The sequence below is a fragment of the Pyrus communis genome, chromosome 1 (assembly GCF_963583255.1).
Source record: "Pyrus communis chromosome 1, drPyrComm1.1, whole genome shotgun sequence".
Classification (NCBI taxonomy): Eukaryota; Viridiplantae; Streptophyta; class Magnoliopsida; order Rosales; family Rosaceae; genus Pyrus; species Pyrus communis.
The window spans coordinates 1,676,316-1,698,987 of NC_084803.1; the positions used below are offsets into that span (position 1 = coordinate 1,676,316).

Consider the following 22,672-nt stretch of genomic DNA (forward strand, 5'->3'; position numbering starts at 1 on the left):
CCTCAAGCCCAACAACAGGAGAGGAAGGAAAAGAACAGCAAGCGGATGAAGGAAATGCATCGTGAAAAATCCTGGTAGCGAAGAGGGTAAAGATTTGTTAGTTTCTAAATACATGATGCGTGACGTAGATCAAAGTAATAAATAAGAAATTTTGCTAAACAAGTAACTCAATTGGTTACGAACATTCAGCTTTACAAGATTTTAAGTTCGACTCACTTCTCACCATCTAAACCTCTCTGCTCCGTAACGTTTCGAGGTTAAAAATCTCTTATCAAGAGGGACACCACAGGTCCACGGGTAGCTGGGTGGCAACAGCAACTACAGGGTTGCAGGTTGCGCAGCTACCAGCCAGAGATACCACCCGGCAGGGCAGGTGCCCTCCCACGCCATAAAACCGTTGGACCCACGAGTGGTCGATTCAAACCGATCGACCCACCCACCACACTGTCAAATTAGGAACTGAATTGTCTGCTCCCCATCTTCTTCTATTTCTGTAGTAGTCACGTCAATATTTTATATTGTCATTATTTTTTGTTTTATTATTTTTATAAAAAAAATCAATATAAAATATTAATCTGACTTAATCGTGACCACATAATATAGAAGGGAATGAAAAAGGTATGAGATGAGGAAGGCAGAAAATCCATTCAAATTAAACCCAGGTCCCAGTTTTATTCGCCAGGATGCTTGGCTCGTTTGACCACCGGACCGTACTTGTAGACCGCCAGTCTATCCATGTGCTCATCAAAGCGAAACGATACCGTCTTGCACATTATTTTGTTGGTGTAATGAATTTCTGGTTTGCCTTTCTCCAATTCAATACGTTGCATAAATTGTTAATCGCGACGATCACACCGCTATTCATGCTGCATAATTGTTGAATGTGACAATCACACCGCTATTCACATTGCTATGATTGACGTGGTATAACATAAGTTTGAATTTTGACGTATTATAACATAAGTAAATTGGTGATGATACCAGCAAAACAAGCTCCTGTGCAACTTAATTTTTCCCTTTTGTGCTGCACTTTTCTAAGCTAGCAATTAAGCAAGCTCCTGTACAACTTAATTTTTAACTTTTCCATCCAAAACGGGGACATTTCAAAGACCAAAATTAAGGATCCATCCATCACAAAAACAAAGAAGCTTTCTCCTCTACAGTTCTACTACATATATATGATATAATCAGCACAAAATACAGAACGCAATTCTGTCTAGAGCAATGAAGACCTATCGGGCTTTCTATCTTGTGCACCTTCCCACGTTTCTCGCAGCGAACTCCCGCCTCCGCTGCCACCACTTCCATATGCAGTTGCAACATTGAAGGCACCGCCACTGCCACCAAAGGAATTTAGGAAAGCAGAAAATCCAGCTGCGGAAGCGCCACCTCCACCACCACTACCGATGCTCAGCCCAAGAAGGTCACGAGTCATGGGCTGGCCCCCGAACGACGAAGGCGGACCCATCATTAGATCAGTCAATTGGGCAGCATTTGCAGTTGAGAGAAGTTCAAGCCCTAGCTCGGCTCCCACGTGCGCAGCACCACCACTCTCCGGCTCCTTGTTCCACTGCAATGTCGTGCCACTTTCTTGAGACGGGGATGAGGTTGTGGACAACCCCAACCCACGAAGCAGCGAGGCGTTCGATGCCGCAGCACCCATTTGGCCCATTTGGGCTGCCTTTTGGAGCAATGCCGTGGCGGACATGGCAGCGGGTTGGACATAGTTGCGGTGGTCTTGATCAGGTGTTGGGAAGAGTGAGGAGCCATTGCTGGAGAGGTAAAGAGAGGTGGTGAGAGAGAGTGATGTGGGTTCATTAATGGAGGAAATTGTAGTAGAGCCATCTGGGCGGCCCAATGCAGATACTTGATTGGAGAATGAGGACGGTGGCGATGTTTGAGGTGGGCCGGGTGGCTGTGTGATTAATGCTGAGGCGGAGGAAGGTGCAAATACACTCGCAAATACACTGTTACCATTGTTGCAATTTCCAGTCGAGGTCGTGGCGGTGGCGGTCGTGCTGATCGCCGTGGTAGCTAAGCATGACGTGGCCTGCGCCGGAGGGGACAGGCCAATTGGGTTCTCTGGCAAATCTGTAACCACCAGAAAACTATCAAGCAATTATGATCATCAAAATATAAAAAGCAGAATGCAAGAAAGTGGCGCAGTCATGAATAAAGCATAATTTGTTTAAAATTTTTACCCAAGCCTTTCTCATTGGAAACAACCTAAAAACTTTGAAGGCTTTGTGCTTTACATGCAAAAGGAGAAAGGAGAAAGGAGAAAGGAGATGGAGGCAATAATGGCGTCCTTTCTCCTCCAACTTTTTTTCCATTTTTTTTAATTTTATTTTTTGAACCCTAATCACCTCGATTCCTGAGCTCCCATGTCAATCGTGCATCCATCCCTTTTTCCTGTCGCCGTGGGACAACTACACACTCTCTCTCTCTCTCTCTCTCTCTCTCTCTCCATCCTCCATACCCATATTACTGTGAAAGTTGCAACTTTCCAAAAGCTTACTCACCCACGCGAGAACGACATCGAGGTAGAGACAAAAACCCAGCCATAAAATACCACCACCCCGGCCTTCACTACTACTACTATTTTTATTATTTAATATAAAACGATAATTTGAGGAACAATCCAACCTAAGATCTTTTGAGTAAATGTTCTAAACCACTTGATAAACGGGCAAGCATTTCAAGACGGAAATGGAACTCCCTCTCTAGAACACTAATCAAACCTATGTATTTAAGACTTATGTAATTAGACGGAGACTCATATACGTAGGTTAGGCCAATTACTCGCGGTGTAGCTGCCCTTGCATTGAGTTTGATTGCTCTCGACAAACTATGGTAGTTTCTTTTTAATGAAAGAGATTTAGATAAGTGAGAATCAAACTCGGAATCTCAACTCAAGTGTGAACATATTTAACCAGCATAGCTACAGGTCTCTGCTTATTAGCGTAGTTCTAAGTTTAGCATTGTAAGATGTGCAAAATTAATTACTTAGATTAGGTTGTACTAATAAAACCTAAGAATTTTGTTGAAGGGACTGGAACAATCATGTTACCACGCAGTCCCAAGCTTAGCATTTGACGCACGTGGGCGATGTGGCATGCTCATATTATTCATCATTATGTAATGATAAATTTATTGACCTTATTAAATAGGGTTACCTGAGCTCTGAATAGACAAGGCCGGAGACACCACGGTGTTCGACGGTGTGTGAGGCGGTGGAGGCGGCGACGCCACCACCCCACTCTTCGCACTCGGAGTTGGATTTGAATTCGGGTTCATACTTCCGTCGGGCCCAATCACTAGGGTTTGAGTCTTCGCGCTCTCCTCCGCCAACGCGTCGCAGAACGCCCTGTGCGTTATGAAGCTATCCCTCCTTCAACCACCCCAAAACAAAACGACAACGCATTAATAACCGGCGGTTTCTCGAGAAAGTGTAAGAAAATGGAAAGGACAAGGAAAATTTTAGTTTTCTCGGGAAACAAACACGCACCTAGAGAATAAAGTTCCGCAATCGCATTTGTACTCTCGGGTGCCGCAAGTCTTCATGTGCGCCTTCCAATCGGACTGCACGGCGTATTTCTTGGAGCACCGCTCGCACTTCCACTTCTTCTCGCCGTGCTTTCGACAAAAGTGCTTCTTGATACCCGTCAGGTCGCCGAGCGCCCGTGTGGGGTGGTGGTGAACGCAGGAGGTCTCGGGGCAGACGTAGACCCGCTTCCGTACTTCTTTGCTCGTCCGTTGCTTCAGCTTCCACGGCAGGTTGTGGCCCCGCCGGTGGAGCTGCAGGTTCTGGTCGCGCTGGAAGCCTTTATTGCAGATCTCACACACGAAACGGTTCGTTGCGAGGAGAGTCGTCGGCGACAGCGCGACCACCTCCGCTTCGGGATCTGAAAAATTAAAAATTAGAAAGAAAATACGCGTTGGCTCAGCTCATATAATTAGCTAAAATTTCAAAATTTAAAGACTAATCGAGAAACCACGTCGTCTACCTGGCATTCCGGGAAGGTTTCGCTTTTTCTTTTGCGGCGGCTCCGGATGAGTCATGGCTTCGTGAGCGGAGGACGTTAAACTGGCTTCGCCGCCGGTAGCCGTTGAAACCGTCAGTAACGGCGATGAGGAATTATCCAGCTCCCCCATGTTTGCTTCCGAATTTTTAAATCTCTGAGCTCAAAGCCTCTCAAACAAGCTAAAAAAACAAGCTGCCTACTTAAGGTTTCAGTTCTGATTGATTAAAATAAACAAAAACTCTCTGTTTGTTTCGAGGGGAAGTGAAAAATTTCCGGGAAAACCCGACAAAACTGCTCGAGCTAAATTAATGGACTTTTTGAACAGGAACGCGGAGTCAACTCAGTCATCTATGTCGCAGACGGAGAGCCAAAGTCCCATTAGGCGGCGCGCCTCCGCAGCTGGCAATGGAAGAGAGGGGGGGAGAGAGAGAGAGAGTGCTTGTGAGATGCAGGTAGAGAGAGAAAGAGAGAGAGATTTGAACGCAGTGGAAAAATATTAAATTTATTGAAAAATGGGTTAAAGCGGCGGAAGTTAACCATGGTTAATATTCGGAGGACATGGATTTAACCATGGTTATACCTGAACCCAATGAGTCCAAATTCTGATCCCGTGGCTGATGTGTAGATCTGGCCGTCCACGTGGCGCAATAAGCGGGAAGATGACATTTGTCGGAGGAAGTCGGACTAGGCAGTGCCTGTATTTTAGCGCTAGAGGTTGAAAGTTCAAACTATTGTTCAATCAATCCACTGGGAAGAGATCCTCATCTCATCAATCAATTAATTTGCATTCTTAAAATTTAATTTAACGATTAAAATTATTATAATTTTTAAAATAATTTCTTACTTGTAATCATTAGATTAAATTTTAAAAATTAAAATTAATTAATTAATAAACTTTGATACGAGAGATTCGGAAAGGATCTTTTTCCTTATCCAATTATGCTAAACTTGTCCTCATCCGGACATAAACTTTGCCAAATCCTATTGACGTTAAAAGACAGTTATACCCCTGCACAATCCACCGTTTCATAAATGGTATGACGGGTTTTCGAAACACCATGTTTTGAGTCAAACAGTAGACTACTGTACCAACGGAGGTCAAATGTCACTGATACCCTCGTGAGTCAGGTTCTTGCACTGCACACCTTACGTGCACGTGCTCGAGCTCGAGTCTGCCACCAAAGTGAGTCCAAAGAGCTCAAATCCCGTAAGCCACAGGTCCATTGCAACCCATGGACCTCATGGTGTTCGGAGTTTAATAGCCGTTGTTAGGTCAGATCCAAAGTTTAATATGGAGACGCGATGTATTGGATAATATAATGTTTGCCTACGTAGGCAAATACGTACCGTTCTGAGTTCTGTCATCCCAAAAATGGACAGCTAACGCAAAGGCCACCATCTTTTTCAAAATTCGGATCACGGCCGGAGGATTTTCGATGGAAATGAAAAGTTGTTGGGTGATGTTATAATTTTAAAACGTAAGGTTAATTAATGGTTGAGCATGAGTTTTTAACTTTTGACTTGAAATAATTTGTTGTTAATTTATAGAAGTTTGTACTTAATATTAGAATCGTTCATATTATAAATTATTTTATAAAAATCATCTTTGAAAAAAAATTAATTAAAACTAAATTCGTTTGCTATTAAACTGTATAAAAAAATAAGAACAAAATTGATAAATGCATCACAAACCGTCCAACGGGTTTTAGATATTTTATAAAATAGTATATTTGTATTCAGATTCGGATTCAGACACAGTGGACTGAGTTGTGCAGGCCGTGGACGGTCCACATCTCTCAGGGCCCACCAGCCTCAGGTGCTGAGGTGGACGGTTCAGATGCAATCTGCCAAACACTCGTTAGTATATTGACAGGTACATTTTATGCCATTGTTTTATCTCAGAGGGTCATAATTACTCAAATAATTGAAACGATGGACATAAATCTTGATAAAATAATAAATAATAATATTTTGTTTAAGCAAGTTGCACCCTGAACTCCACCTTAATCTGTGATTTTCCCCCAATAAACTATTTTTAATTACAAAATTGAAACCTTTTAGTTGATATTTTATGAATTTAACCCCACCTAAATATTAAATCCTCATAATTTATGTTGTGCCAATTTAGCAAGAAAACAGTGCAGTCACTGCTCCGGCTCTGGCTGGCTTGTTGCAAACTGAATGAGTCAAACGACTTCGTTTGCTTTGTTTGATCTTTGTATTATTTTATTTTTGTTTCGTTTGGTTCTTTTTGTTTCATAGTGTTTAGACGACTTTTGACCCCAAAACAAGCCAAACCTCAGAATTGGACTTAAATTACCCGTCTTGAAGTTTATCAACATTCCTTTTATTTCGTTGATAAACTTAAATGTTCCTTAAATTACATGTCTTGAAGTTTATCAACGTTCTATCGGTGTTATAGTGTCTGTTCTCGCCCATATATTGTTAATTCTGTCAGTTATTCGATAACGTAAATAAATGATATTATCTACATTAAAGAAGTATGAAAGTTAGAAAAGCATTACAATGGACCAGTAATAACGTGATTCAAATTCGTCTTTAGTTGGTAATCGAATATAAGATCCCTCACTTACAAATAAATATGAATACTACTAAATCGTAGTACTAAGTGGCATTGAAGTTTAACTTTCTCCATTTTGAATAATCAATGCCTTTTAACTTTTTCTGGTAACTTAATTATTGAAATGAAATTGAAAGTGTTTATCTATTTGTGAACGTAACTTTTGTTAAAGTATATATCTTTTTTGTAATAATTGAATCTAAAACCTCTCACTTATAAATGAAGATGAATACCACTAAACCGTAATACTAAGTGGCATGAAAGTTTAACTTTCTCCATTTTGAATAGTCAATGCCTTTAACCTTTTCTGGTAACTCAATTATTGAAATTGAAAGTGTTTACCCATTTGTGAACGTAACTTTTGTTAACATGTGCATAGCGCGAGATCACGTGGGGAGCATTAACACAAAAAATTGTTACGAAAATGACGGTCTGAGGCTGCTGGTGCGTATTAAAAATTCAAGAGGGTTGAAAACCAAATTAAAAGTTGGAAGCAGCATCAATAAAAAATCCTATATTAAAATAAGAATATATTATACTTTCGAAAGTCCAACAAGACAAGTATACAAGTTGGATTGATGAAAGCTTACCAAATAAAAAAAAATATTAAACAATGTCATAATTTGAGATTGAGACGGATTAGTTTATGCTAAGATCATAATTAAGCATCCATTGGGGTCAAAATTTGGCATGATTATGTTCCAAGATAAACTTACTACTTATCCATGGAATATTGACTTGGCAAGAACATATTATGCTAAAAAGGGTAACTGTGGGAATATTCGGATAAGGTTTCATCCAATCAGAGACTGGCCACGTGGAATTTCACCATATAGTCTTTTACTTTGGGAAGGGAAGAGTGGTTGGATGAGAATTTTTTCATTTTGTTCATTGATTAATTGAGAACACAACGTCGGATGTGACTGAAAACACACTTTTTTCAAAAATCGAAATCATTTAGTGGCTCAAAAGCAAATAAAAGCAAGCAGAGAAAGTTGAAATTTAAACATGTTGAGTTATCTTGCTTGCTCGAAAGCATCATCTTTTGTTGACAAGTTATGAGATCATGGAAGACTAAGCGTCTTTTATTACAGATTCTTCAGATATGGTTTTAAAATGATTATAAGTCTGTAGTTAGGCTATTTGGTTTGAAAATAATTTGGTTGGGTTTGCTTTTGATAGAAGCGCTTATGTTATAAATATATTGTTGTTTGAATTAAAAATTTAAGTGCTTTATAAAAAAAAACGCTTAGAATGTACTTCTAAGTTTTTATGTTAACAAACTACTAGAACTGCATTTAACTAGCAGAAAACATTTTAGTCGTTCCATAACATTTTCAAACATGAGCTAAGCAATTTTTAAATAATTAAAAGTGCTTCTGACAACGCTAACAACAAAATTTGTTAGGATTTATAAAAGAAGAAATTGTAACAATGATTCTTAAACTTTTAACCAATTCAAGCTGTGACCTATAAATTAAAAATCTGTAACCATTAGTCTCTGAATTTTTCAAAACGCAAAGCAAAAGTCTTTTTTTTAATTCTGTTAAAACTTCAGTGCCAAGTGAGGTTGCATCACGTGAAAAAGAAAACAAATGGATGTACAGTCACAAGCCCAAAGTAATGATGACTAGTTTGATTATATCTTTCGGTAGCTTTTCTGATTCCAATATGATGCAAAAGGCACATCTTGAATCTCGATTTTTTTTCGTTTACGTGACCCCCACTCCCTCCCTTTCTCTTTTTTGCCCTTTTGTTATAAGTGGCACTGTGGGCTCCGATACTGCTTTGGGGATGCATACGAGTCAATGGCGTACTAATTTTTGAGGGATAAAGGGCCATGGGGAAAAGGATTTTAATTGTTTTCCTGTTTCTGTGTTGTGTGCTAAATGCAGTGAACCAACGAGTTAAGTGTTATCGACAGAAAGTAGGCCACTCTTGTATGCATCGCCGGCTTTATTGGCAAATTAGGATGCGTCGGGATGATTCCATCACAGTATTTCAAATCAATCATGCCGTTCCACGAGGAGAAGTTGTGGCATTAGTGATTGCTTTTAGTTACCGCTGCAATGACATCTTAGTTTCTCTTGGTAAAGTAGTCGGAAGATGTTTCCTACCTATACCGTAAACTTTTTCAGACTGTTTCACATGTATACAGTAACTTTTATTAATCTGACTCCGAAAAAAAGGTTTACTAGTTGTCTGTACATTACTCCAAAAGATTATGAAAATATGGAAAATGCAATACCCGGGGGTAAACAAAAACATCTATCGTGATGTGCAGGCTCCGATCTCGCTGCAAACGATGTTCGTTTGCAAGTCTGGAAGTGCGTGATGAACATTAAGACCACATCCTGGTGCCGACTGTTTTCTCTCACGACCGGCATGCATTGTAGATCTCACCCCGCATTGCATCAATGGGCATGTGCTCGTGCGTGTAACGCTCAGGACCCAGGTACAAACCCGTCTTTTCAAGGAGAGCCAGTCCTTCCTCTCTACCGTATCTTGAAGAATAGAGTCTGAGGTACTCAATGTCCTGATGAAATAACCACACAAATGTCTAATCATATCATGAAACAGGACTTGGAAGAAAGAAACAAAACACCATACACGACGTTTTCAGTTGCAACCGCCATGGAAACGCTTTAGTTTTAAGATTCAAAATTTTTGGAGCAAGAAAAGATTCAGGAAATAAAGTTCCGGATTTGTAAACATTTGTGTTTTGATTGTTAACAGAATGAATGTATACCCCTAAATGACTCGAGAATTGCTCAAAGAATAAATGAAACCAGACCGGGATAAACTGACTATAATATTGAAGTTTCACTTACCTGCAAGCCACTAAGAATGCGTTCAAGTCTGACCGAAGCAACTGGTTGACTTGATGATGAGAACACCTGGCCAGGGTAGAACAAAACTCCATCTCCAGGGGGAAGGCCACGCCTGAATCTTATCTGCTCGGTCACGTAATTTATTTCAGTAAAATGCAAGTAGTTTTTGTATAATTGCTACTCAATCTCATAAATTGTCTAGATGCTAGGAAAGTACCTCTGCGCTTGGAACATTTGCCTTCTCATAGCAATTGGCACCCCAATATAAGAAACCTGTTCCACCTTCTTTCCATACACGCCACATTACAGCACGGTGTTGTGTACCTCGCATACCAAGATGCCAATTGGGATGCGGGTCAGACGGTCCCATGCACACATAAGTCCACCATTCCTACAAAATCGACGAGCTCACATCCTTCAGCAACCAACATCCAAGATGCAAAAAATTGTAAACAGGTATCCATACATAATTCTTACAAACTGTTTAATCCATAAAAACAAAAGACCACAAACTATTCCTTCAATTTAACCAAACTCAACAAGAACAGAGCCAGAATTTTAAGAAAGCTTCTCAAGGAAATTAGATAAGAGCCAGGCAAAATTTCTGTTACATCACCTCGCCATTTTCTGGTTGTATTTCGGAAACAATATCCTTGACCAAATCTTCTCGATTCCCAAGCACCCATTCACTACCAATTTCAAACCAAATTATATTGTTCTCAGACATTGTCATTGACCAAAAACTAGCAACTAAAGTCAAATACCAGAATACTATCATTTCAACTTTTCTTTTACAGAAGGTTCCTTAGAGGGCACTCACAGTACAAATGAATATCAATACCTTGTACAATAAATTTGAGTGTGTGGGCGCAGGAATTTTGGAACTTTCACAAAAGCCTCAAACGCAGTAGGTGCAAGAGGTGCATCGCTTGGCCCTGCATGGTGGAAAAGAGCAATATATAGTAACATAAATTCGCAGGTAGAAGGAGCCAAATATAGATAAACTAATGAAGCACTCATCAGCAGAACCAAAATAAACAATCAGACACACACTACTAAAGATAAACTAATGAAGTACTCATTCAGCAGAACCAAAATAAACAATCAGAGACACTACCGCCTACGAAACTCTAGGCAATAATTAAAATCATTTAGCTATAAGAAGAATATGAGTTCATACCACAGTAGTAAGTAGTTAAAACACGAGCATCAGGAGCATACGCATGGATCTCGCTGGCTATGCTGCGGAGGGACTCGTATTGCTCCAAATTCAGTGGCTGACATATATTATAAAGCAGGCACATTAACTTACAATAAATTAGTAATGCATTTTGCAAAAGGGAAAATGACAATGCATGAGTTATATCTAGTACTGCTACCTTTTACAAATATTTCTATACTGAAAAACTTAAGCGGAGTTTAAGGGAAATCATTTTTCGATTGTGTTCATACCTCATCCCACAAGTAAAAATAGGCTTTCTTCCAGTGAGACTTTGTCCTTAATATATCAATCTGTTTCTGCATGTAATCCTTCGTTGCATTACCACTGTGGCACATCAGCAAATGGGTAGAACCTCATCAGTTTTCATCACACATATACCTGAAAGAAGTGAACTTGGATGATGAGCTGTATACCCAGAGACAGATCGACTATATGGCAAAGCATAGGCTGCCAACCGTGGATCCGAAAAGTATTCATCTGATTTTGGATGATCAGCTGCAACAAATGAAATTCAGAAAAGCAAATAATGCATCTTTTTAGAAGGCATTTATTGAAGACAACAAAAAGAGAAAGTTTAATAAATCAGAGATAACAGCATAAGTAATTGATAATAGCAGAGTAGCTTATGGCTTGTCATAAGTACCTGGCCAAGGGCAGGTATATGTCAAGACACGCATACTATCACCCCATCTGCAAAAGTACGGACTGATTTTGTATTGAAGAAGCCACTTAAAATGCTGATCCAGTGCCTCATACCACTCATCAGTCCCATGTTCAACACCAAAACGATCTTCAATTACAGTATCAGATATCTAAAATATTGTTTAAGGATGCAATGACATTGTAGGATCAAAAAACATGTGGTTGAACATACAACAGAACATTAATTTATAAAAAACTTTTGGTCTGTCATAAGAACAGGACATCTGCATCTTCACTCATGGGCATTATTTGCTGTAAGGAATTAATGATCCCCCCTCCAATTTTACACTTACTAATAAGTGTTTATGCTTCTCAGTTACTTGAATTAATATGTCAGAAGTTAAATACTATTTTTTTAATAAAACACAGGATACGCCAAAAACGGCAGGGAGTGATGGGGTTACAGGAAGAATGAAGTCCCAAACTGTCATATTAATCTTCACACGTACTGAAAGGCTCGAAATAGCATCTTCCTCCATCATATCAACTGGCCCATTTAATGATAAGTATTCAGAAAATAGTGGCGAAAGAAGAACACTTCTTAAAGATGCTGTAGCAGATTTCACCCTTTCTACCTAAAAAAGCACATGCTCAAATCAACAGCTAATAACACACCAAACTAAACAGAAATAATACAATTGTGTACAAAGTTCAATTTGTAAACCAACCACTTCATCCACCGGTTTCCCATCAATGGGGTCCAACATTTCAAGACAACTTTGAAGATCCCTATAAAGTTGATGCTTCTCGGCTTTGCCCAAGCAATGTGCTGGAACCCTGTACCAAGTCAGAATCAATAAACGTGGAGAATATATTTCAATGTATAAGGAAAGGAATACCCATATTGCTAAAAGAATAGAGAGTTAAACTTTTACAACTTATTGACTAAAAAGAATTGTGAACAGACTCACTCCGAATCTGCCTTTGTAGCAGTAATGATGATCTCCCCCTCATACTGTCCTGGGGGTTGTGCACTAGGAACATCAATGGAAACCCAAACTGCAGTTGTTTCTCTGGAGGCACCAGCATGGGGAGGAGAGGGAAGGAGAAAGAAGATTGTGTCAGTCTCTTGCAATAACTGTCTTACAGAATTATGTCACACCAAATTAAGACTATAATATTACTAATGTGATCAGTACCCTGGTAATAGGCTTATTTGACTAACTGGAAGATCAAGAGGTGCAAGAGCATCTGGGACACCCAATATGGGAACCACACGCCGCATGTTTATTGATTGTCCAACTACCAACCTGCCCACAGTAAATATCAGAAAGTAAGGAAATGGAAGAGTAATTGTAAGCCTACAGCAAGAAAAATATGACTTCAAAGAACTAACCGATCACCAGATGTGGAGCATAAGTCACTACACTGGACCTGCACAACCCCTGCATTTCCAGGACCACCCCATGAAACTTTTGGACGCATTGCAATTTGAATACTTTCTTTTTCATTTCTACCAGCCAGTAGATTAACCTTCAAGTAAACCCAACTTAGAATCCAGAAGACTACAGTACCTCAAGAGCAGAAGATCGGATGCTTCATCCTATTCTATTAAGTAAAAAGGTCACGAATGTACTGTTTCACAATATATGATAGCTCCTACATATTATAATAGAAATTAAATGGAAGAAAAAAAAACCAATAGCCTCCAACAGGAAGGTAAGTATCTATTGAAATGCAAATTATTAAAAAATAAAAATAAAATTTGCATAACTCATTCTCAGACATGTTAAGGATTGAAAACCAAATTACATTAGGTGTGGCAAGAGTCGCAAGACGGCACCTAAGCTGCTTGCCTTCCATTTTCAATAAATCTCGTGGAATTCGTATTCAGAAGCTAGTTAACATGACACCATTTAAATCAAGGAACTATACGTACCGACTCCAAATTCCTTGGCATTTCTTGTGGTCCAACATTTGCTGTGCTTGGCATGCACCACACATGCACTAAATCAGCAGTCGGAAACTCTGTAGGGTCGATTGATCCTTTGAGTGGACTTGGAACTTGTAAGCCACCATCAGTCCATCCATATGCCGTCCCTCCTCCAGCAACACCTTCAACTGGTGGCACAACGATGTCTTGAGGATTCCCTGGTAAGTTGTATCCACAACAAAATCAGCTCATATGAATCTCTAGATTCAAAATTATTTACCAAATTTCAAGGCAAATCCAACTAAAAGGCACTTTAATTGGTTTATGGTCGAAACGCTTTGCAACAATTACAAAAGTGCATAATATTTCCTAAATCCAATCAGAAAAGCCAATTCATAAACTCTACATCAGAAAATTCGAAGTTCCAAACAGCTTTTCAAGTAAATAAACTTAGTCGATCATGTAAGCTAAAATACAAACAGTTGCGCGATTACAAGCAAAATGTTCAGTTTCGCTGAGATTGCAGTGAAAAAAGCAAATATTTATAACGTCATTTGCATATCGGACTGTAACCGTGAAGATTTCAATTTTAATTTCTCATATTTTCTCACTTACACTATTTTTCTCAGGAACCAAACAGTGGATACAGGAATCAAGAAAAGAAGCAATTTTCCGAGAAAATGGTAGAAATTGAACACCGGCGACTCAAACAAACATTAAACTAGCGCCTGAAAAGCAAAGAGAGAAAGGTGAAAATTGGCCGGGACTAACCTGAGTCATCCATTTCCGGCAATTACAATTTGCAGAAGAAGATCGGCGGTATCTTCTTCTTCCTCCGAGCTCGGTATTTGCTTTTCAAGTGAAGAAATCGAACTGTCGCCTGAGGACTGAAAGAAATGATCCCCCGCTCCGTCTTCTTCTCTCGTTGCGAATTAAAAGAATGCAAATGGACCATGTAATAAGTGCTTGCCAAATTTAGGGGTGTAGGCGATTGAGATTTAAAAGGATTTTAATAGATTTTTTTTTATGTGACAGATTTTAAATAATTTTAATAAGCTTTTTATATGAATTTATTTCATGAATTTCTTAGTTGAATCTTATAATATAAAATGAATCCTTAGAATTTATTATGTGTTTTCCTTTCTCATTTGAATTGTAATTTTTTAAAAGAAAATTAACTAACCAAAACAAAGATAGATGATTTCAATTAAATATCTTATAGTCAAAAGCTAATACAATTACGTAAAACACACATAAATCAAAATTTAAGAAGATGATAGATGGTTTCAAGATAAACAAGATAATAATGTTGCTTTAACACGCATATTACTCCTTCGGCCTTCATATGGTGCTCCTAAAAATCAGAACACTAGCATTATTGATCACTCATATACTCCATTCACATTGTTATCATTCAGGGCATCTCTCCACATGTCCAAAGCTATGTTATATCTCCATTCATTAGCGATATTCCGTTGTTGTTCTTGTGTTTGAAAATCTTGGTCAAGATCCCCTTCCGAAACTGACAATGGTTGAGACGAAGAAGATTCATCATCTGGTTCAACAGGAAATTTGTCTGATCTACACTCCTCTTCCACCATTTGCTCCACTTCCTTTTCTTCCTCCTCTTCGTCCACTTCCATTTCTTCCTCATCTCCTTCCGCTTCCATGCTGGATTGAAACATTATATATAAACTAACCAACCAAATAAACAAAATCATAAAGAAGTTTGTACTTCTAGCAGAAGAACAAGAACAGGAAATAATATAGAGTGAAAACGAAATGAAGCCAAAATCAAGTGAAAGTAGAGTAAGTACAGAGAAAGCTTGAATATTAATAAAATTCAAATAGCAGAAAGTTTACTTCGCGGTCTAAGGTTCACACATTCAGTTAATGAATAAGCAGGTAGTACTTGGAGCTCAACATGATCACATAAAGTTTCACAAATATAAGTTTCAATTTTGCATTTAAAACAAGAAAGGGGGAAGATGAAACAATAGCGGTTTGCCTGCTCCAAATTTCAGATTGGAAACCTATGTTGAAGAATATCAACCATAACCACTGAGATACCACAACTAAATAAATAATTATACAGTTACAATGAAAACAAAACACATGAAAGGGAAAGATGGGGTTTTTTTTTTGAGATTACCGGCAAGACTGAGTTCAAAAACGCATTGTGCTTACGTGCTAAGAACAACTATATATAAACACCATGAAAATAATAAAGAGTCCTTGTACAAATTCGGAAAAGAAAAACAATACCTTGAGGAATGGAGGAATGGAGGAAGACTGTTCTTCCTCTGTCTGAGAGAGGAAGATTGTTCCTCTTCCATATGATGAACGTGAAAAGAAATCAAAGGGGTTAGTGTTGGATTCTTGATGACATATAGTATTTATACCACCCACCCTCAAATCCATCCAAATCTATCATTCATTAAAATCCTAATAAATTTTTGGTATTCTCACTACACCTATAATTTGGAGGATTTTTTTTAAAACGTAATTGACTACCCATGGATTTGGATGTATTCTTTAAAATCTTAATTTGACTACTCTATGATTTTGAACTCCTTTAAAATCCTCTTTTAAAATATTGATTGACTACATTCGGATTTTAAAGTCTATTAAAATCCTACCATATCCTAATTTGACTACACCCCCGTAATTAATTACCCATTGTGACATCCCACATCGCTTAGGCGAGTGATCCTTATATGTGTATTCCCATATCTACCTAGCACGAGGCCTTTTGGGAGCTCACTGGCTTTGGGTTCCTTAGGAACGCCGAAGTTAAGCGAGAAGGGGGCTAGAACAATCCCATGATGAGTGACCCACTGGGAAGTTGTTCGTGAGTTCCCAAAAACAAAACCGTGAGGGAATGATAAGCCCAAAGAGGACAATATCGTGCTACGGTGGAGTCGGGCTCGGGAAGTGGTCCCGCCCAGGCCGGGATGTGACAATTGGTATCAGAGCCTAACCCTGGTCGTGGTGTGCTGACGAGGACGTCGGACCCCTAAGGGGGGTGGATTGTGACATCCCACATCGCCCATGGGAGTGATCCTTATATGTGTATTCTCATCTCTACCTAGCACGAGGCCTTTTGGGAGCTCACTGGCTTCGGATTCCGTAGGAACTCCGAAGTTAAGCGAGAAGGGGGCTAGAGCAATCCCAAGATGGGTGACCCACTGGGAAGTTGCTCGTGAGTTCCCAAAAACAAAACTGTGAGGGAATGGTAAGCCCAAAGCGGACAATACTGTGCTACGGTAGAGTCGGACCCGGGAAGTGGTCCCGCCCAGGCCGGGATGTGACACCCATGGATTTGGATGTATTCTTTAAAATCCTAATTTGACTACCCTATGATTTCAAACTCCTTTAAAATCCTCTTTTAAAATAGTAATTGACTACATTCGGATTTTAAAGTCTATTAAAATCCTACCAAATCCTAATTTGACTACACCCCCTTATATTTTATTTATTTCATTAAAAAAAAAATTCTTTCTTTCATTTATAAACTATTTTCCATCTTCCATTAAACCTAATTTAAAATAAATAATTTAAATAAAACTTTGATGGTGGTGTGCCTTTTCTTTTCTTATATATTTTTGTTCGGAGTAATGCTATTCATACCATATTTTTATATCATATTTTTATACCCCCTTAGAGATGTGGACAACCACATCATTTGACAAATTTGCAAAACCCAAGGAAATGAAGGAGAAAGACTCATCGTATACCACAATCATCATTTAATTAACTAGTTTTTTTTAATTATTAGTTTATTAAATAATGAACTAAATTTAAAAATCTAATTAATTCAAATGATGTGGCTGTCCACATCAAATGCCACCTAAGGTGGTATGAAAATGTGGTACAAAAACATGATATGAATAGCATTACTCTTTTCTTCGTGCTTTTACTCATGAATACCAGGCCCAAATTATAAATGAAAAGTGACCTTTTGTTGCAGTTAGTAAAGGAATTGGATCCGCTCCGGACCTTAGTGTCCGGAGCTTAAGGATCAATTCATTTGGGCAGCACAAATTGAATCCAATGATTCCTATTAACTTATTTTCCTGACCCACCACATAAAACCAACGGTTTTGATTTCTTTTACACACCAATCAACAGCCCATATGATTTGATCCTTAAACTCCAGACATTGTGTTCGAAGCAAATCCAATTCCATTACTAAACAGTGAGAACTGGGAAACAATATTATAATTATGTTTCGCCACGGCATCCGTCGAGAAATTGACTTCTCTAAAAATATAACTAACCTAATTGGTATGACTCATCAATATCATTCTACTGTTTTATAAGGGCATTTTGATATAGGCATTTCGTTTTTTAATTTTTTAGACTAAACATACACTCCTTTTAAAAATTTGATCAAACATTTTCCTAAAATTTTGGTTATTAATTTCAGTTTTTTCACATAAGTTCAATTTTGTTTAGAATTTTAGTTTTTCATGACTTTTCCTAGACATTTCGCTTTTTTTTTTTCTTTTCCTCTTATCCCTATATTTATGCATTTATTATCCATCTCTATGCATTTTTTTATTGTGAATATAGTATAATATTTATAAAAAAATTGTCAGATTTTATTATTTAGAAGACCCAACACATAATAAAAATTTGTTTGATTATATAGCTACGTCTAGTTACCTATAATGTGTCCACATTTAGCTTTATAGTGGATTTGATTTTTTGTATTTCTCGGTACATTTGGAATGTAAATGTACCAAAAGAGTTATCTGATGGATACATTTGGTTTTATGGTACATTTGTGATTTTTTGTTCATTTGGTCTTTTGGTACATTTGAAATCTAAACGTACCAAAAGGGTTACCTGACAATGGGCACATTTGGTTTTATGGTACATTTGAAATTTTGATACATTTGGTTTCTCTGTAAATTTGAAATCTAAACGTACCAAAAGGGTTACATAACAATGGGTACATTTGGTTTTATAGTACATTTAATTTTTCGGTACATTTGAAATCTAAACGTACCAAAAGTCAATACTTTTGTTCTCAAATGTAACATAAGTTTTAAGTATAGTTTTTATATATCTATACATGAAAAACTATGTATTGAAGACTTTTGGTCACATCTCGGCGCGGACCCCCACCACATCCTGAGCTCGACTCCACCGTAGCACGATATTGTCCGCTTTAGGGCCCGACCACGCTCTCATGGTTTTGTTTTTAGGAACTCGCACGAGAACTTCCCGATGGGTCACCCATCATGGGAATGCTCTCACGCGCTACTCGTTTAATTTCGAAGTTCTCATGGAACCCGAAGCTAGTGAGCTCCCAAAAAGCCTCGTGCTAGGTAGGGATGAGAATATATATTTAAGGATCACTCCCCTAGGCGATGTGGGATCTTACAATCCTACCCCATTAGGGGCCCGACGTCCTTGTCGGCACACACGCAGTCAGGGTTAGGCTCTGATACCAAATTGTCACATCCCGGGCCCCCACCACATCCCAGGCTCGACTCCACCGTAGCACGATATTGTCCGCTTTGGGTCCCGACCACGCCCTCACGGTTTTGTTTTTGGAGAACTCACACGAGAACTTCCCGATGGGTCACCCATCCTGGGAATGCTCTTGCGCACTACTCGCTTAACTTCGGAGTTCCCATGGAACTCGAAGCTAGTGAGCTCCCAAAAGGTCTCGTGCTAGGTAGGGATGAGAATATACATTTAAGGATCACTTCCCTGAACGATGTGGGATGTTACACTTTTTATTGAGACATTTTTAATAGAAAGAGAATTTTTTTTAATACTGATAATAAGGTAATGAGGAATTACTTAATTAATTTTTATTTTATTTTATTTAAAAAATTTCATTCAATGCGTAGGAGGGGATTAACGAAATTAAATTCATATATAATAGGCAATTAGTTGCTAAGCTACCTAATACCTTTATATAAATGCATTTAAATTAATGACATGAAAATTAAATGAATAGAAAATTATTGAAGTGACAATTGATCAAAACACTTAATTAAATCTTTAAAAAGAATGAATATTTAATTTAACAATTATAGAAAATATGTAGAACATTCTAATTTTCCCTATTTTATATAGCTAACCTAAATAAGATGTAAACCGACTAAAAAGACGATAATTCCTAGTTTATGTAGAGAGGCAAAATACAAAATTACCCTTCTTATTTCACCACGTGTCATTCCCTGATTAGCTATAAATCACGCAACGCTACACCTGGATGCAAGTAGCCCAAACACTGCTCCTTCTTCTAAGCGCCCGCCCTCACTGGAAAAAATTTGCCGTCCGTAGAGGTTACGAAACCACAACGCCACCGTAGCCTGGGTTTAGGGTTTGCGCGACAAACCACACCACCCACCGTTAAGCGACGTCGTTCAGGCTGCCATGGAGAGTGCCTTCGCGAGCGCCTCTGCGATCTCCGACCAGCGGCAGAAGATCGAGCAGTACAAGCACATTCTCTCCACCGTGATTTCTTCAAGCGACGTCGTTCAGGCCAAGAAGTTCATCGATCACTGTAAGTATTGCCTCACCGCTCTTTCTGTCAATTTTTGCAATTATATTATTTATTTTGGTTTAGCAGCTTTGTTTGGAGGCCTAATTTTGTAATTTTCTACGCCTTCAGTGTTGTCGGATGATGTTCCGTTGGTGGTTTCCCGGCAGCTTTTGCAGATTTTTGCCCAGGAGTTGGGGCGGTGGGAGCCGGAGACCCAGAAGGAGATTGCCCACTATGCCCTTTCTCAGATTCGTGTCGTTTCATTCGAAGAACAGGTTCTTTTCGGACTTCTGTATATCGGGAATTCCCCGTTTTGCATTTGTTTTGTTCAATTTTCTAAGATTTAGATTTAGCATTGCCCGCATTGTCGTGAAACATGCGGAAGTTACTTGATTTTTTATAGCACATTTAGAAAATAGTTTTGATTGTGTACATCTTTTATTTGGGATTATTGTGATTTAGACAGTACGGTATGGTTTTGTGTGATGCAGGTGATGATAATAAGAGAGAAACTTGCGGAATTGTACGAGTCTGAGCAACAATGGTCAAAAGCAGCTCAGATGCTCAGTGGAATTAATCTCGACTCAGGAACGAGGTCCGATAGTAGGATACTGCTGTTGTTAGTGTAACTTTTCCTTTTTTATGGCATGATCAGTTATGGAATTAACAATGCTTATGTTTTCATGGTATTCCTTTAGAGCCGTTGATGACACATTCAAGTTATCAAAATGTGTCCAAATTGCTCGCCTATATCTCGAGGTATTGACCTTTTTTTTTTTTTTTTTTCTTTTTTTCCAAAGGGTGCCTATTTTTCATTTAATACAATTGATGAGCTTTGGAATGGTGTTTAATGCTGTTGTTTTGTTGGTGCTGCAACTCCTTTATTACAAAAATACGGGCTGGACTATGAATGTCTGCATATAGAAGACCCATGATGGATGATTTGCGTTGGAATTGATGTGCTGCCTATATCTGTTTGTTGTATCTAGATATGTTGTAGATAGCCATAGTGTGACCTCTGCAAGTGTTTACTGGAACAAATATCTTCTTTTCGTGTCAGTTTTGGAACAAATAAGACTTTTATTGACAAGTTGTTGACATGAAACCTTACCAAGTCTTTGTATGTTTGTTTTGCAGGACGATGATGCCGTGAATGCAGAAGCTTTTATTCATAAGGCTTCATTCTTGATTACAACTATTCAGCATGAAGTTTTGACTTTAGAGTACAAGGTTTGACATTATTGGATAGTCAGTGAAAATAATTGCATTAAGTTTGCATGCCAAAAGCATTTTTTAATTTCTTTTCCCCTCTGTTTCCTTCCTATTAGATTTGTTATGCAAGGATTTTAGATTTAAAGAGAAGGTTCTTGGAAGCAGCATTACGTTATTATGATTTTTCTCAGATTGAAAAGAGGCAAATAGGAGATCAGTATGTCAAGTTTAACTTTTTTCATTCTTGTTATCTGTACCACTTGAAAGATGGGTGATATGAATGTATGCATTTTGTTGCAGAGAGATTGATGAGGAAGCACTGGAGCAAGCTCTATCTGCTGCAGTTACATGTACAATTTTAGCCGCAGCAGGACCCCAACGTTCTCGTGTTCTTGCTACTTTGTACAAAGTTAACTTCTTTACCTGGAGATGTATATTATGTGTTCTTTATTTTAAATTTGCTGATACCTTGGGGTTTTCATTCAGGATGAGCGATGCTCAAAGTTAAAAATATATCCAATACTACAAAAGGTGCTCTCTCTCTCTCTCTCTCACACACACACACACACACACACACACAAAAGGTTTTCGTCTGTATACCTTTTTCTCTCCTGACTGTATGTTACACTTTTATTGTTTTGCTTCAATGGATATTTATTAGGTATATTTGGAGAGAATTTTGAGGAAACCCGAAATTGAGGCATTTGCTGAAGAGTTAAAGCCACATCAGGTTATAAACTTTCTTCTCCTTTATCTATGATATCGTATCTGCACATGAGCCATAACAGTTATGTCTTATTTTTTCAACAGAAAGCACTTCTTCCAGACAACTTTACAGTATTAGATCGTGCAATGATTGAACATAATCTTCTGAGTGCCAGCAAACTTTACACCAATATAAGGTAGGAGATATGTTGCTATTGATTTTTCCTTTTTGAATTATGTGGGATCATTTATTCTAACTATCATGAATTCTGTGGCAGTTTTGAAGAATTGGGCACTTTGCTGGGAATTGAGCCTCATAAGGTACGGTTTTCTTTTATTGAGCCATTCATGTCAAACCGCATCCTTCTCTTTCCTTTTTTACTCCAGACATGGGGATGTAAAAACGGGGATCCTATCAACTTGTTCCGACCTAGGATAATAAGCTCATGAGCTTAGTCTTACGTCAACGTCAAGAAACGAAAGAAGACTCCCATCTCCTGACATGGATTTAGTTTATTTCTTACAGGCCGAGAAGATTGCATCAAAAATGATATATGAGGACAGAATGAGGGGATCTATTGATCAGGTATGAATTACAACTTATCAGTATCCAATCAAAAGGACCTTAAGTCGTTTTCAAAAGAAAAAAAATGTACTTTTAGTAGTTCAGACCTCTTTAGTTGTTAGAGCCACTGCAGTTTCTTTCTTTGGAATATCGTTAATAGTCTTTTAATCCACTGTATGGCCCTTAGTTTCATTTTGTCTTTATGAACGCGGCTTCCACTACGAAAAACTTGGAATTTCAAAGTTTTATGTTAGGGGAGGGGGTAGATGGTTGTAGTTTAAATGCTTTGCATCTACTACCCTGCTCTTTTACTGGAACAAGATTCAGAATAGTTCGTTTGCTTTTGTAATCCATTCTAAATATGTTGCTTTTGGTAACATTCTTTATTCTACCTTGTACCTCTCAAGCATTTGCCGTGATGTTTCACAACAGGTGGAAGCTGTCATAC

General features: G+C 38.4%; 3 protein-coding genes across 3 annotated transcripts; 1 reads left to right on the forward strand and 2 right to left on the reverse strand.

Moving 5' to 3' along the window:
• Positions 1-997: 997 nt before the first annotated feature.
• Positions 998-4,511, reverse strand: LOC137735570 (zinc finger protein GAI-ASSOCIATED FACTOR 1-like). Its single transcript, XM_068475003.1, has 4 exons — positions 4,008-4,511; positions 3,509-3,905; positions 3,177-3,391; positions 998-2,091 (listed from the first exon to the last, which is right to left on the reverse strand). Exons 1-4 carry the CDS (start codon positions 4,153-4,155, stop codon positions 1,217-1,219), a joined length of 1,635 nt encoding a protein of 544 aa, XP_068331104.1. The 5' UTR covers positions 4,156-4,511; the 3' UTR covers positions 998-1,216.
• A 4,090-nt stretch (positions 4,512-8,601) lies between these two features.
• On the reverse strand, positions 8,602-14,315 carry LOC137743298 (uncharacterized). The gene is made up of 16 exons (XM_068483167.1): positions 14,006-14,315; positions 13,241-13,452; positions 12,698-12,834; positions 12,501-12,611; positions 12,273-12,374; positions 12,030-12,138; positions 11,736-11,936; positions 11,303-11,471; positions 11,073-11,154; positions 10,890-10,983; positions 10,618-10,714; positions 10,279-10,372; positions 10,054-10,126; positions 9,655-9,828; positions 9,438-9,560; positions 8,602-9,142 (listed from the first exon to the last, which is right to left on the reverse strand). Exons 1-16 carry the CDS (start codon positions 14,016-14,018, stop codon positions 8,981-8,983), a joined length of 1,953 nt encoding a protein of 650 aa, XP_068339268.1. The 5' UTR covers positions 14,019-14,315; the 3' UTR covers positions 8,602-8,980.
• Positions 14,316-19,493: 5,178 nt separating this feature from the next.
• LOC137717108 (COP9 signalosome complex subunit 4-like) lies at positions 19,494-22,266 on the forward strand. Its single transcript, XM_068456417.1, has 12 exons — positions 19,494-19,763; positions 19,872-20,017; positions 20,234-20,337; positions 20,441-20,501; positions 20,880-20,972; positions 21,071-21,171; positions 21,255-21,363; positions 21,441-21,485; positions 21,616-21,684; positions 21,765-21,856; positions 21,938-21,980; positions 22,186-22,266. Exons 1-12 carry the CDS (start codon positions 19,634-19,636, stop codon positions 22,249-22,251), a joined length of 1,059 nt encoding a protein of 352 aa, XP_068312518.1. The 5' UTR covers positions 19,494-19,633; the 3' UTR covers positions 22,252-22,266.
• Positions 22,267-22,672: the final 406 nt, after the last annotated feature.

What these genes read in the sequence shown, in the direction of transcription:
- LOC137735570 (XM_068475003.1), bottom strand. Translation starts at nt 4,155, where the DNA reads ATGGGGGAGCTGGATAATTCCTCATCGCCGTTACTGACGGTTTCAACG. An exon ending in AAACCTTCCCGGAATGCCAG is followed by an intron (nt 3,906 to 4,007) that starts GTAGACGACGTG and finishes TTAATTTTTCAG; the next exon opens with ATCCCGAAGCGGAGGTGGTC. An exon ending in TGCGGAACTTTATTCTCTAG is followed by an intron (nt 3,392 to 3,508) that starts GTGCGTGTTTGT and finishes GGGTGGTTGAAG; the next exon opens with GAGGGATAGCTTCATAACGC.
- LOC137743298 (XM_068483167.1), bottom strand. An exon ending in GCTACAAAGGCAGATTCGGA is followed by an intron (nt 12,139 to 12,272) that starts GTGAGTCTGTTC and finishes GACTTGGTACAG; the next exon opens with GGTTCCAGCACATTGCTTGG. An exon ending in CAAATGTTCCAAGCGCAGAG is followed by an intron (nt 9,561 to 9,654) that starts GTACTTTCCTAG and finishes GTGACCGAGCAG; the next exon opens with ATAAGATTCAGGCGTGGCCT.
- LOC137717108 (XM_068456417.1), top strand. Translation starts at nt 19,634, where the DNA reads ATGGAGAGTGCCTTCGCGAGCGCCTCTGCGATCTCCGACCAGCGGCAG. An exon ending in TCGTTTCATTCGAAGAACAG is followed by an intron (nt 20,018 to 20,233) that starts GTTCTTTTCGGA and finishes TGTGTGATGCAG; the next exon opens with GTGATGATAATAAGAGAGAA. An exon ending in AAACTTTACACCAATATAAG is followed by an intron (nt 21,857 to 21,937) that starts GTAGGAGATATG and finishes ATTCTGTGGCAG; the next exon opens with TTTTGAAGAATTGGGCACTT.